The following is a 12,582-nucleotide window of genomic DNA, read 5'->3' on the forward strand; positions in this document are numbered from 1 at the left end:
GAGGAGAGGGGGAGGAGAGAGTGGGAGAGAAGTGGAAGAGTGGGGAGGGAGAGGGGTAGAGGGTTAGCGGGTGTGGTAGTGGAGGGACGGCGAGGGGTGGAAGAGGGACAGAGGGGTAGGGGGGGATGGCGTGGGGGATAGAGGGGAGAGAGAGAGGGGTGGGGGTGGGAGAGGGCGTGGGGTAAGGGGATAGAAGTGGAAGAGTGGGGAGGGAGGGGTAGGGGGAGTGGTGAAAGAGGGACAGAGGGGTAGGGGAAGGGGGTGGCGGTAGCGAGGGAAGGGGGGTGGGGAGAGAGAGATGGGTGGGAGAGGGAGAGGGGTGGGGAGAGGGAAACATAGAAATTAAGTGCAGGAGTAGGCCATTTTCCTCATCTCAGTACTAAAGAATTTCACTTTTATCCTTAAACTGTGTCCCGCTTGTCCTGGACTTCCCCAACATCGGGAACAATCTTCCTGCATCAGACAAATGCAATTCAGGACTTTTCTCTTCACAAGCAAAGTCAGAATGACGGTTAGTGAAGAATTCGAACAATCGCTGAACGTTCAGATGCTGCGCGCGCCTCCTGCACCAAAGGGGGGGGGGGGGGGGGGGGGGGAGGGGGCGCGTGTGTCGTCACGCACAAAGATCTTGTAGCGGTGAGCTCCGCTATAAGATCTTTGGTCACACACTGAAGCCGTTCTCAAAAGTAAGATTCCAGCACTGCCCTGCCTCTTTAAAAAAAAATCCAATGGCACCTCCCCTGCCTGCTGCAGCAGTGAAAAGTTCAGTGTTCCTGTCTTGCAACTTTGTTTCGAAGTGTGTTGGAAGCTGACATGTAAATGGAGAAGCCTGTTTATTTTTGAAATACTTGGGGGGGTGGGGGGGAGAAGGATTTGATTAAAAACGTGTACTTCAACACGACGAAATGAAATGAGGAGCGGATACTTAGAAAGAAAAGCGAAATCTCTACCGAAATGGAAAATATCTCAGAGATTGAGCGTCTGGATTGGGCGTGGCAATGAATCAAAGGAAGAAATGCAGCCGGCAGCCGTACATGCAAATGAATCCATTCCGATTGGACATCTGCGAGCATCGGCCATTCCGATTGGACATCTGCGAGTATCGGGCACGAATCGAAAGGCAGGAAGGGCGCCGGTCGGCAGTCGGTCGGATGGCCCCAGAGTTTTATAGATAGATAGATAGATAGATAGATAGAAGATAGCAGCATTGAATTCACTAACTGCTGACAATCTCTCTTCCTACTTCTATTTACACATTTGGTATCTTCATTGTATCTCATTGTATCTTCGGATTTGGTATTTCTTTGTCCCATTTACCCCTCCCCAATGCACCTTTTTTACTCAGGCCTTTACCCTCCGTCTTTTAGCCAGCACCACCACCAGGGCCATGCACCTGAGCATACATGGTTGAAGCATTCACACCAATACTCAGCCAGAAGTGCCCAGTGACTGACCCACCTCAGCTTTCCCTCATGACCACCACTATCATAGAATTAGATTTAGGGATTTTGGTATTTGTCGTACTGAAGACCTGATTTCAGAACCAGCTGCGCCACAAGCCCAAGCTGTTCCAATACAGCCACCATGCTGCAGCAACTGTCAATGTGGAGAATTATAGGCACAAGGAGCTGCAGAGACTGGTTTACCAAAAAATACACATAGTGCTGGAGTAACTCAGTGGATCAGAAGCATCTCTGGAGAACATGGAGTGGTGACATTTTGGGTTGGGACCCTCATCAGTGCTTGTAGTGGGGGGGGGGGGGAAAGAGAGTAAGAAAAGACATGGGGACTAGCCAAAGCTTAAAATGGACACATAAGTGTGCACGATAAGGAGAGAAGTGAAAGTTGAAGCTAGTGGAAAGGATATAAGCGGAAGGGGAATGCAGGATAATTGGAGAAAGGGGTGCACACCCAGATGGGGAAGAGGGGGGGGGGGAAAGAAAATTTGAGAATTCAATGTTCTTACCGATGGGTCGTAAGCTATCCTAGTGGAATACGTGGACAACGGAGAACATACATGGCAGATTAGCAAATTTGCAGATGATACAAAGTGGACGGTATTTCAGAAAGTGAAGATGGATATCAAAAATTGCAACAGGATCTTGATTGGTTGTCCAGGTGGGCTGAGGAATGGTTGATGAAATTTAATACAAAGACATTTGAAGTGTTGCATTTTGGAAAGTCTAACATGGGCAGGACCTACACAGTGAATGACAGGGCTCTGGGAAGTGTTGTGGGGCAGAGGGATATCGGAGTTCAGGTACATAGTTCCTTGAAGGTGGCATCACAGGTAGATAGGGTGGTCAAAAAGGGTTTTGGCACATTGGCCTCCATCAGTCAGCATATTGAGTATAAAAGTTGGGAGGTCATGTTTCAGTTATATGACATTGGTGAGGTCGCATTTAAAGTATTGTGTTCAGTTCTGGACACCATATTATAGGAAAGATGTTAAGTTGGAAAGGGTACAGAGAAGATTTGCGAGGATGTTGCCAGGATTCGAGAGCCTGAGCTACAGGGAGTGGTTGAGCAGGCTGGGACTCTATTCCTTGGAGCGCAGAAGGATGAGGAGTGATCTTTTTGAGCTGTATAAAATCTTGAGAAGAATAGATCGGGTAGACTCACTGAACTCTTACTCAGAGTAGGCGAATCGAGAACCAGAGGACATAGTTTTACGGAGAAGGAGAAAGATTTAATAGGGTTCTGAGGGGCAACGTTTTACCCTTTTTACCACTGGCATTAAAATGCTCACACGTGTGACACAGGAATTAGAGAGCAGTTACCTGTGTATACAAAATGGAATCAAATGACAAGCAGGGATTTTTACCTCAATAGATAATGGATCTGAGGAATTCTGGACAGCTTCATACAACTCACTTCCATCCTGAAGCATCATGATTTGTTGTTCACTTAATCGCTGCATTTTATGTTCTCTTTTTTCCTTCTTGTCAACTGAAAAAATTGAAAATCTTTCAATTAATGCCTTATTTGTGTAATAACCTTATTTGGTTGTTACACTTTAAACCTGCCAATCTTGGATGCTACACAGCAAGTGTATAAAATGAATGTAACCTGTCATTATCAGATTAGAATTTACAGTAAACCCTAGTTATGGACCATGTGGGGGGAGAAAATGGCGTCCGTTATTGCAGATGGTCCTCTATAACCAAGTCAGGTATTATCATTGTGTGTAATTGAAACAAAGAACTGCAGATGATGGTTGATACACAAAATAACACAAAGTGCTGGAGCATCCCTGGAGAACATGGATAGGTGATGTCAGGACCCTTCTTCAGACTGATTCAGTCTGCTGAGTTACTCCAACACTTTGTGTCGTCTCACCTTAAAGCTAGGTGCTGATGCCGTTGGTCTGCACCAGACAGCCCTTCTTCACCCGCTGCATGGACTGATGATATGGTTGTTGTAGCGGCTCACGTTGTATCTCTTGGCCGGTAGCGCTTTGTTCAGGTCGCTGCCACGACCGACAGGACGTGCCCGGTCACCGCGGGGCTCCCTCCAGGCACACGTGTGCACACACATACACACAGAGACAAGCTCACTAAAGACTTTTCCTGATAGATACTAGCGTCAACCGTTATATCGGAGGGAAGATACTAGCATGGATAGCAGGTTGGCTGGATGGCAGAAGGCAGAGAGTGGCAATAAAGGGGGAGTTATCTGGCTGCCAGTGACTAGCGGAGTTCCACAGGGATCGTTGCTGGGGCCACTACTCTTCACATGTATATAAATTATTTGGATGAGGAGATTGAAGGCTTTGTGGCCGCGTTTATATAAAAAAAAAGGGAATCTGCTGAAGGACTTGGACAGGTTCAGAGAGTTGGGTGGAAGTGCCAGATGGAATACAATGTAGCATAGTGTGGAGTCATACATTTTGGTAGTAGCAATAAAGGTCTAGACTATTATCTAAATGGGGAGAGAATTCAGAAATCAAAGGTACAAAGGTACTTGTGAGTGCTGGTGCAGGATTCCCAAAAGGTTAATTTGCAAGTTGAATCAGTAGTAAAGAAGGCGAATATAATGCTAGCATTTACAGTGCCCTCCATAATGTTTGGGACAAAGACCCATCATTTATTTATTTGCCTCTGTACTCCACAATTTGAGATTTGTAATAGAAAAAAGTCACATGTGGTTAAAGTGCACATTGTCAGGTTTTAATAAAGGCCATTTTTATACATTTTGTTTTCACCATGTCGAAATTACAGCTGTGTTTATGCATAGTCCCCCCATTTCAGAGCACCATAATGTTTGAGACACATGGCTTCACAGGCGTTTGTAATTGCTCAGGTGTGTTTAATTGCCTCCTTAATGCGGGGGTGTTTAATTGCCTCCTTAATGTAATGGCGGTGCTGGTTCGAAGGGCCGAATGGCCTACTCCGGCACCTACTTTCTATGTTTCTATATCCATTTAGAGTTGCATTACCTCTCCGCTGGTCCAGCAGCTCAGTTTTTATTTTGTCATACACCTCCTCCAGCTTCCTTTGCTGATTCTCATAGTGTGTGTGAGCCTCTCGTTCTTCCGCTCGTTCATTCCTGAACACATGCATTCCACTGGCACTCTTCTCCATCCACTGAAGAAGAAAACAAATCACGTCACTTTGCAGAAATACAGAAACATAGAAAATAGGTGCAGGAGTAGGCCTTTCTGCCCTTCGAGCCTGCACCGCCATTCAATATGATCTTGGCTGATCATCCAACTTAATATCCTGTACCTGCCTTCACTCCATACCCCCTGATCCCTTTAGCCACAAGGGCCACATCTAACTCCCTCTTAAATATAGCCCATGAACTGGCCTCAACTACCCTCTGTGGCAGAGAATTCCAGAGATTCACCACTCTGTGTGAAAAATGTTTTTCTCATCTCGGTCCTAAAAGACTTCCCCCTTATCCTTAAACTGTGACACCTTGTTCTGGACTTCCCCAACATCGGGAACAATCTTCCTGCATCTAGCCTGTCCAACCCCTTAAGAATTGTGTACGTTTCTATAAGATCCCCCCTCAATCTTCTAAATTCTAGCGAGTACAAGCCGAGTCTATCCACTCTTTCTTCATGTAAAAAGTCCTGCCGTCCCAGGAATCAGTCTGGTGAACCGTCTCGGTACTCCCTCTATGGCAAGAATGTCTTTCCTCAGATTAGGAGAGCAAAACTGTACACAATACTCCAGGTGTGGTCTCACCAAGACCCTGTACAACTGCAGTAGAACCTCCCTGCTCCTATACTCAAATCCTTTTGCTATGAATGCTAACATACCATTCGCTTTCTTCACTGCCTGCTGCACCTGCATGCCTACTTTCAATGACTGGTGTAGAAATGACACCAGTCTCGTTGCATCTCCCCTTTTCCTAATCGGCCATCATTCATATAATAGTCTACTTTCCTGTTCTTGCCACCAAAGTGGATAACCTCACATTTATCCACATTATACTGCATCTGCCTTGCATTTGCCCACTCACCCAACCTATCCAAGTCACCTTGCAGCAGGCACGTGCCGTCAGGGTAGGCACTGCCCACCCTGACTAAAATTATAAAACGGTAATAACTAAATATAAATAGTAAAGGCATGGGAGAATTATGCCTATCTAAGAGATCGATCTGTTAGGTAGGCATAATTCTCTGTGTCTTTCAACCGTAGCGCTTGTAACCCTTGAAGGTCTGTGCAGCCCACGTGCCGACAGCGCTGCTGAAAGCCGTCAATTTCAAGCGGGGCTGAAGGCAGCAGAAATTCTGCCTTTGCAGCACTGGGCAGGCATAGCAGCCTACTGCACATGAGCAGCGCTAGTTTCTTGGCGGGGTTTTCAAATATGGATTGGCATTATTTTAAGTGTATCTTAGGAAACAGAAAGAGAAGAATGGAGCTCATGTACCAATGATGTGGTAAGTACATTTCTTGGTGATGTTTTTAAATACCGTTTTTCCTGGGGTGTGGGGGTGGGGGGGGAGAGCTCCTTTCACAGCATTTGTGGAGTCTGGCCCGGGGTAAAGTTGCGGGGAGGGCATGAATGTTGTGTAGGAGGGGATCGGGATAATGCCACTTGCGACGCTCCTTGCACGGAGCCACCGCATTGAGGCCAGGGGGGAGAAGCAGCTCGGGTGGCTGTGAGCGGCCGCTGGGCCGGACAGCGGAACCGGCCGCCACCTCAGCGCCTTCTGCCGGCCCCGCTCACCTCTGGTAGCTCTCCATCTAAAAACCTTCTACCCCCGGTTACAATGCAGTGGCTTCGCGCCCGGAGAGCTGCGGCAGCGGTGAGTGAGTTACTAGCATTATCCCCGACCGCCTCCTTCTCAACACTCCTGCCCTCCCCGCAACTTTACCCCTGGCACAGACTCTCCACACGCTGTGAAAGGAACTCTCCCCCCAATTGGTCCCTTGAACAAGTGTTGTCATTCAATAAGATGACAACTAATTCAACTTTTCCTAGTACTCCCGTTTTTCCCACCATCTCTCCACCTGCCATCACCCTTCACCCCCCACCCATTCAGTAATTAAGAATAGAGGAGACTAGGAAGCCTTGGGCAAATTCAATTGTTACTGTTTTTATTTTTAATTTTTATGAAGTGAACAATCTGCGAATGCGCGGTTTAAATTTTTTTTTATTTTATTTTTTTTAAACCGACTGACTGCCTACCCTGAGTAATTACTCACTGCACGTGCCTGCCTTACAGCCTCCTAGCATCCTCCTCACAGCTAACACTGCCCCCCAGCTTCGTGTCATCCACAAACTTGGAGATGTTGCATTCAATTCCCTCGTCCAAATCATTAATATATATTGTAAATAGCTGGGGTCCCAGCACTGAGCCTTGCAGTACCCCACTAGTCACTGCCTGCCATTCTAAAAATTACCCATTTATTCCTACTCTTTGCTTCCTGTCTGCCATCCAGTTCTCTATCCACATCAATACTGAACCCTCTATACCATGTGCTTTAAGTTTGCATACTAATTATGTGGGACCTTGTCAAAACCCTTCTGAAAGTCCAGATATAACACATCCGCTGGTTCTCCCTTAGCCACTCTACTAGTTATATCCTCGAAAAATTCTATAAGATTCATCAAACATGATTTATCTTTCATAAATCCATGCTGACTTTGTCCAATGATTTCACCACTTTCCAAATATGCTGATATCCCTTTAATAACTGATTCTAGCATTTTCCCCACTACCGATGTTAGATTAACTGGTCTGCAATACAAATCCTGAGGTGCAATGGTTTCATCTGATTGTTCTGGAGAAAGTCTCTGTATTCACATAGAGGAAGAAGAGGCTGCTGAAACATCAACTTTCAAGTAACTCTTGGCTCCTCTGATTCACTGCCTCTTTCCTTTCCATCTCCAGTCCTCCCATTTTTGTTCGACACAAAATGCTGGAGTAACTCAACGGGACAGGCAGCATCTCTGGAGAAGGAATGGGTGACGTTGCGGGGCGAGACCCTTCTTCAGACACACTTCTTTACTACACACTCCCATTTTAGTTTCCTTTCTCCATACACACCCCATTACCCCCTTCAGGTGCACATTCACCCCTTTTGTCCCCCTCCCCCTGGGTCTATCCACTTACTACCCACACAGCTCACCCACTGGATCCCCTTTCTCCTCTGGTTCAAGCTTCATTATCGGATTCCAGCATCTGTAGCCCTTGTATCATCCCTTTTCACTCCATCATTCCAATCAACATGTAATTAAAATTTATAACAGAATTAAAAATGTATGTAAGTAAGCCTTGAAAACATTACACTAAAGGTTTTAGCCTAACTTTTCAATTTTAGCAAGGACTAGACTAAGTGGGACCCGTTGGGTCCCAGTCACACGGGAGGCCTGGTCCCCCAACGCAACCCATCCCCCAAAGCAATATTCCACCACTCATCCGTTCCCCCAACGCAACCCATTCCCCCAACGCAATATTCCACCACTCACCCAATTGTGTACGATAAGAAGTGAAATTGTGTCCGGTTGGAGACGTCCACCGGCCATCCAGCGCCTCCCTCAGCTCCACTAAAAATGTGGTGGCGCAGGAAGGGGCGGATCGTCCCGCAGAGCGGCAGGAGAAAAGACCAATAGACGCAGAGCTGAACGGCAGGAGAGGAGATCGATCTGCGCACGCGTGGTTTTTAAGATTTTTCAAACCTCGCTAACTTTTACATTAGACCACCGTTTGGAAAGAAACGGTGCAATCGTAGCTCAGGAGAACGGTGAAAAAGCTGGCGAAAAATCGTAGCGTTATAGGAAATGAGCTGTGCCTGCACTGTTGGGGGCTATGCGTGAATGATGCAATATTGCATTGGGGGACCAGACCTCCCGTGTGACAGGGACCCAACGAGTCCCACTTAGTCTAGTATTTCACTAAAAAAACATTAAAGTCACGAAAAAACTCACTTATTTAAAGAGTATAAAGAGTATAAGATGGTGTTCCATGATCTTGCAAATATTTAATAACTCCCCATTTAAAATCAAGAAACTGAACATTTTTTATTGCATTACTTTGCATACCTGTATAGGATAAGTCCTTACAACGATTATATCAACACATCCAACCATTCCACCTTCACCAAAAAGAGAGGATAGAGGCAATGGAAAAGGTCGAGGGTCGCAGTGATATCCTAGCTTCGTATACCACCGAGCAGGTCTTGTACTGTTGGCCGAAATCTAAAAGGGGGACAATAGATTATATTGCAATATTGTTGATACGTTTTGCAATTTTATTGTTGCAGGCAAATGGAGGTGACAGCTGCAGCGCACCTTCATGGCAGCTGCAACTGTGACTGTGAAAATGGCACCAAAACCATGGCAGTTTTTGACGACTCTTGCATACAGTGGGATGTTTCTATGCATGATGTACTTTACTGGTGATTCAACCTATGTATGGCAATAATCTTAGTGACCTCTATGCAAAAAACAATAATTTTACTGTACCTTGGTACACCTGCTGAGTTATTCCAGCACTGTGTCTCCTTTTGTGTATTAATCAGCATCGGCAATTCCTAGTTTCTACATTGAAAAGCTTTGTTTTGCACGCTATCCAAACGGCTCAGATATACCATACATAAATACAATCAAGTCACTAGACCGGTCACTAGAATTATTAATTAATTTATCCATACCTTCATCATGAGAGATTCTGGAGCTTCTAGAGGAGAACATGGATCCTGTGAGCCTACTAACTCTGCCCCATGCACAATAATCTTTTGACCAACTACAAGTCTTCTTTTTTGTAATAATGCGGTGAGTGGAGAATCCAGAAGAGCCTTAATTCCATACCATCCATCAGTGACTTCAATAACTCCAAATGACATATCACTTTTTGTTTTCATGTCACCTTTTTCAATTGGAGTTTTGGGTTCTTTAAATGCATCACTGGAGTTTTGCTTATTTTGGGTTGATCTTGAACCCAGTGATATTATTTTAGAAATGCAAAGAACAAGTGTTTTTGCTGCTACGTCATCTCGCTCCATAATTCTTTTTAAGGCAGATCGACGACTCTGATCAATCTCCACATCATATCTACAAAGACAAATTTGTGTTAATTAGAAAATATTTGCATAATTTTCACTTTTTGCTTGCACTTACTCAAAATCTATCATTTTAAACAAATACACATTCAAATTGCTTTCTCACAAATTAAAATTGAAGCACTCCAAAGTTCAAGAATATTATCTTAAAGGAAGGTAGACAAAAATGTTGGAGAAACTCAGAGAGTGAGGCAGCATCTCTGGAGCGAAGGAATAGGCGACGTTTCGGGTCGAGATCTTTAAAGGAAATATGTTTGAGGAAAATTTAGTCTAAAAGAACAAATTTACCATATTTGTACATAAGAGGAAATAAAGAGGTTAAAGAAAATGCTCTCCTGCAAAAGATTACTTGAGATAAAGAATGCATGATCAGAGGTTGCACTTAAGTAACATGGAGCATAACTAGATTGGTGCCACCTATTTTACTTCAAAGTTGGAAATGTCTATGTTGCAGACAGACTGGCAAAAGTGGAAATATATGAGAATACTAGACTAAGTGGGACCCGTTGTGTCCCAGCATCACACAGGAGGGCTGGTCATCCAACGTAATATTCCACCTCTCCACCAATTCTAATATTGGTGGCCAGTTGGGGAGGGGCTTTCTGGAGCGCTAGTATGGGTGTTGTGGGCTGAAGGGAATGGTTTCCAGAGGGCTAGTTTGCAAATTGTGCGCCAAATTGATTCTTGGGCTGGCGTCTCAGTCAATCAAGCCTGTTGTGCTGGCAACTCACTCACTCACGGCTGGTGGGCTGGTAGTTGACTCACAGCTAATCCTTGAAATTCTATTTCAAGCAGGGTATAAGGCCACCAAATTCAAGTGCAGTTTCTTACCACTTCTAGCAGGGTGCAAGGCCACCAAATTCAAGTGCAGTTTCATACCATTTGAAGTAGGGTGCAAAGCCACTAAAGACAGTGAGTCGTGACCTCTCCCTCCTCCATCTTGCAGAGACTGAGCCACACCCACATTTCTGGGTTTTATAACCCCCCCCCCACCACCACCGGAAAAGGTGTGGCTTTCATGGAATGATTGACAGGAGAGAGATTCTCAACATTTAAAAGAAAACTAATAACACTTTTATTTTTCATTCATGGGAAGAATTCTTTGCACCTTTCAACTTCATGCTACCATTTGCAGTAAGTGGTGCCTTTCAACTTCAAGCCAATGCACCCAAACCACCATTTGTAGTAAGTAATGCATTTTAACTTCAAGCCATTGCACCCAAGCCACCATTTGCAGTAAGTAGTGCCTTTCAACATCAAGCCAAAGCAACCAATCCACCATTTGCAGTAAGTAGTGCCCTTCAACTTCATGCCACCATTTGCAGTAAGTGGTGTCTTTCAACTTCAAGCCACGCCCAAACCACTATTTGCAGTAAGTAGTGCCTTTCAACATCAAGCCAAAGCAACCAAGCCACCATTTGCAGTAAGTAGTGCCTTTCAACTTCAAGCCAAAGCAACCAAGCCACCATTTTCAGTAATAGTGCCTTTTAACTTCAAGCCAAAGCTCCCAAGCCACCATTTGCAGTAAGTAGTGCCTTTCAACTTCATGCCACCATTTGCTGTAAGTAGTGCCTTTCAACTTCAAGCCACAATTTGCAGTAAGTAGTGCCTTTCAACTTCAAGCCAATGCACCCACGCCCCCATTTGCAGTAAGTAATGCATTTTAACTTCAAGCCATTGCACCCAAGCCATCATCTGCAAAAAGTAGTGCCTTTCAACTTCAAGCCACACCCAAGCTTTAGAACCAAGTCATTTTTTTGCAAGCTTTAGAACCAATAGACATTGTTTTGCAAACTTTAGAACTAATAGACATTTTTTGCAAGCTTTAGAACCAATAGACACTTTTTTGCAAGCTTTAGAACCAATAGAGACTTTTTTTGCAAGCTTTAGAACCAATAGACACTTTTTTTGCAAGCTTTAGAACCAATTGACACATTCTGCAAGCATTGTAGAACCAAGACACTTTTTGCAAACATTTTAGAACCAATAGACACTTTTTGCAAACATTTTAGAACCAATAGACATATTCTGCAAGCATTTTAGAACCATTAAGGGCACTTACATTTGAGTAGACATGTGTTCAGTGTTATTCACAGCTCAGAGAAACGTGACCCTCTGCCTTCCTCCATCTTGAAGAGTGAGTGAGGCACACCACTTCCTGGTTTTATAGTCCCTCCCCCCTGCCGCCAGCGGGGGCAGCAGAGAGAATGGGGAATTTTGTAAAAACATTAATATCTTTGTCATTTTTAATCGACGGGAAAAATCCTCGGTACACATGCGGCGGAGGGGGCTCTGAGCAAGGTGGCCAAAAATGACGGCCGTAGGTGGCGGCGTTGTCTCGGAAATCGCAGCACAATGGCCAAAACCGGTCAAGAACAGACTTTTAGTAATATAGATATACGATAGAAAATGGGCACGAATGGTTCTGGAAGGATTGTGAATAAGACAGTATGAGGAAAAGTGGCAAAATATAAAGTGTCCATGACTTTGGTTAGGATTATGCTCAATTTTCAGAAACTGTGCCAAATCTCAATGATTCTCAGTCTGAGTGAAGATAGGAGGTGAAGTGGAACAGGCATTCAAGTTAAATTTTGATTAAGACCTCTCAGGCCATCATGAATCTACTACCAGACTAACAAAGACGTGAATCCAAGGACCATGGATCACAAAAACAAAACACCCCCAGAGAATGCAATTGATTAACTAAATATAAATCGTCAGTATTTACTTCAGAGAAGGATGAGGAACTGTTTCAGACTGCTAGGACTTTGTGCCCGTTTAAAATAACACTTAAACTACATGCTTTTAAAGTACAGTGAACTTTCAAATCAGCATAAGGATTTCACTAGTTATGAAGTGTTTGGAATATCTTAGGACACAATGAATTACTTTTCCCAATTGATATTTCTGCTTTTTATCAGAGAATTACAAGAAACATAAATCAGTTCCAGAAGTAGTCTTGTTAAGCATGGAAAGTCATGACAAGAATACTGCTTCCAACAGGAATTGACATTTATACTGCACATTTAAGATGGAAAAATGCCTCAAGGCACCTCACAGGAAC

At 44.4% G+C, this 12,582-nt stretch overlaps 1 protein-coding gene across 1 annotated transcript in view; it reads right to left on the bottom strand.

Annotated features, from left to right (window-relative positions):
* brca2 (BRCA2 DNA repair associated) overlaps positions 1-12,582 on the bottom strand; it is a 71,126-nt gene that overhangs the window by 18,539 nt on the left and 40,005 nt on the right. Inside the window, 4 exon segments of the mRNA XM_055636859.1 lie at positions 2,825-2,949; positions 4,439-4,586; positions 8,500-8,655; positions 9,111-9,510. Coding sequence (XP_055492834.1) covers positions 2,825-2,949; positions 4,439-4,586; positions 8,500-8,655; positions 9,111-9,510 — 829 coding nt within the window.

The sequence above is a fragment of the Leucoraja erinacea genome, chromosome 6, assembly GCF_028641065.1.
Source record: "Leucoraja erinacea ecotype New England chromosome 6, Leri_hhj_1, whole genome shotgun sequence".
Classification (NCBI taxonomy): domain Eukaryota; kingdom Metazoa; phylum Chordata; class Chondrichthyes; order Rajiformes; family Rajidae; genus Leucoraja; species Leucoraja erinaceus.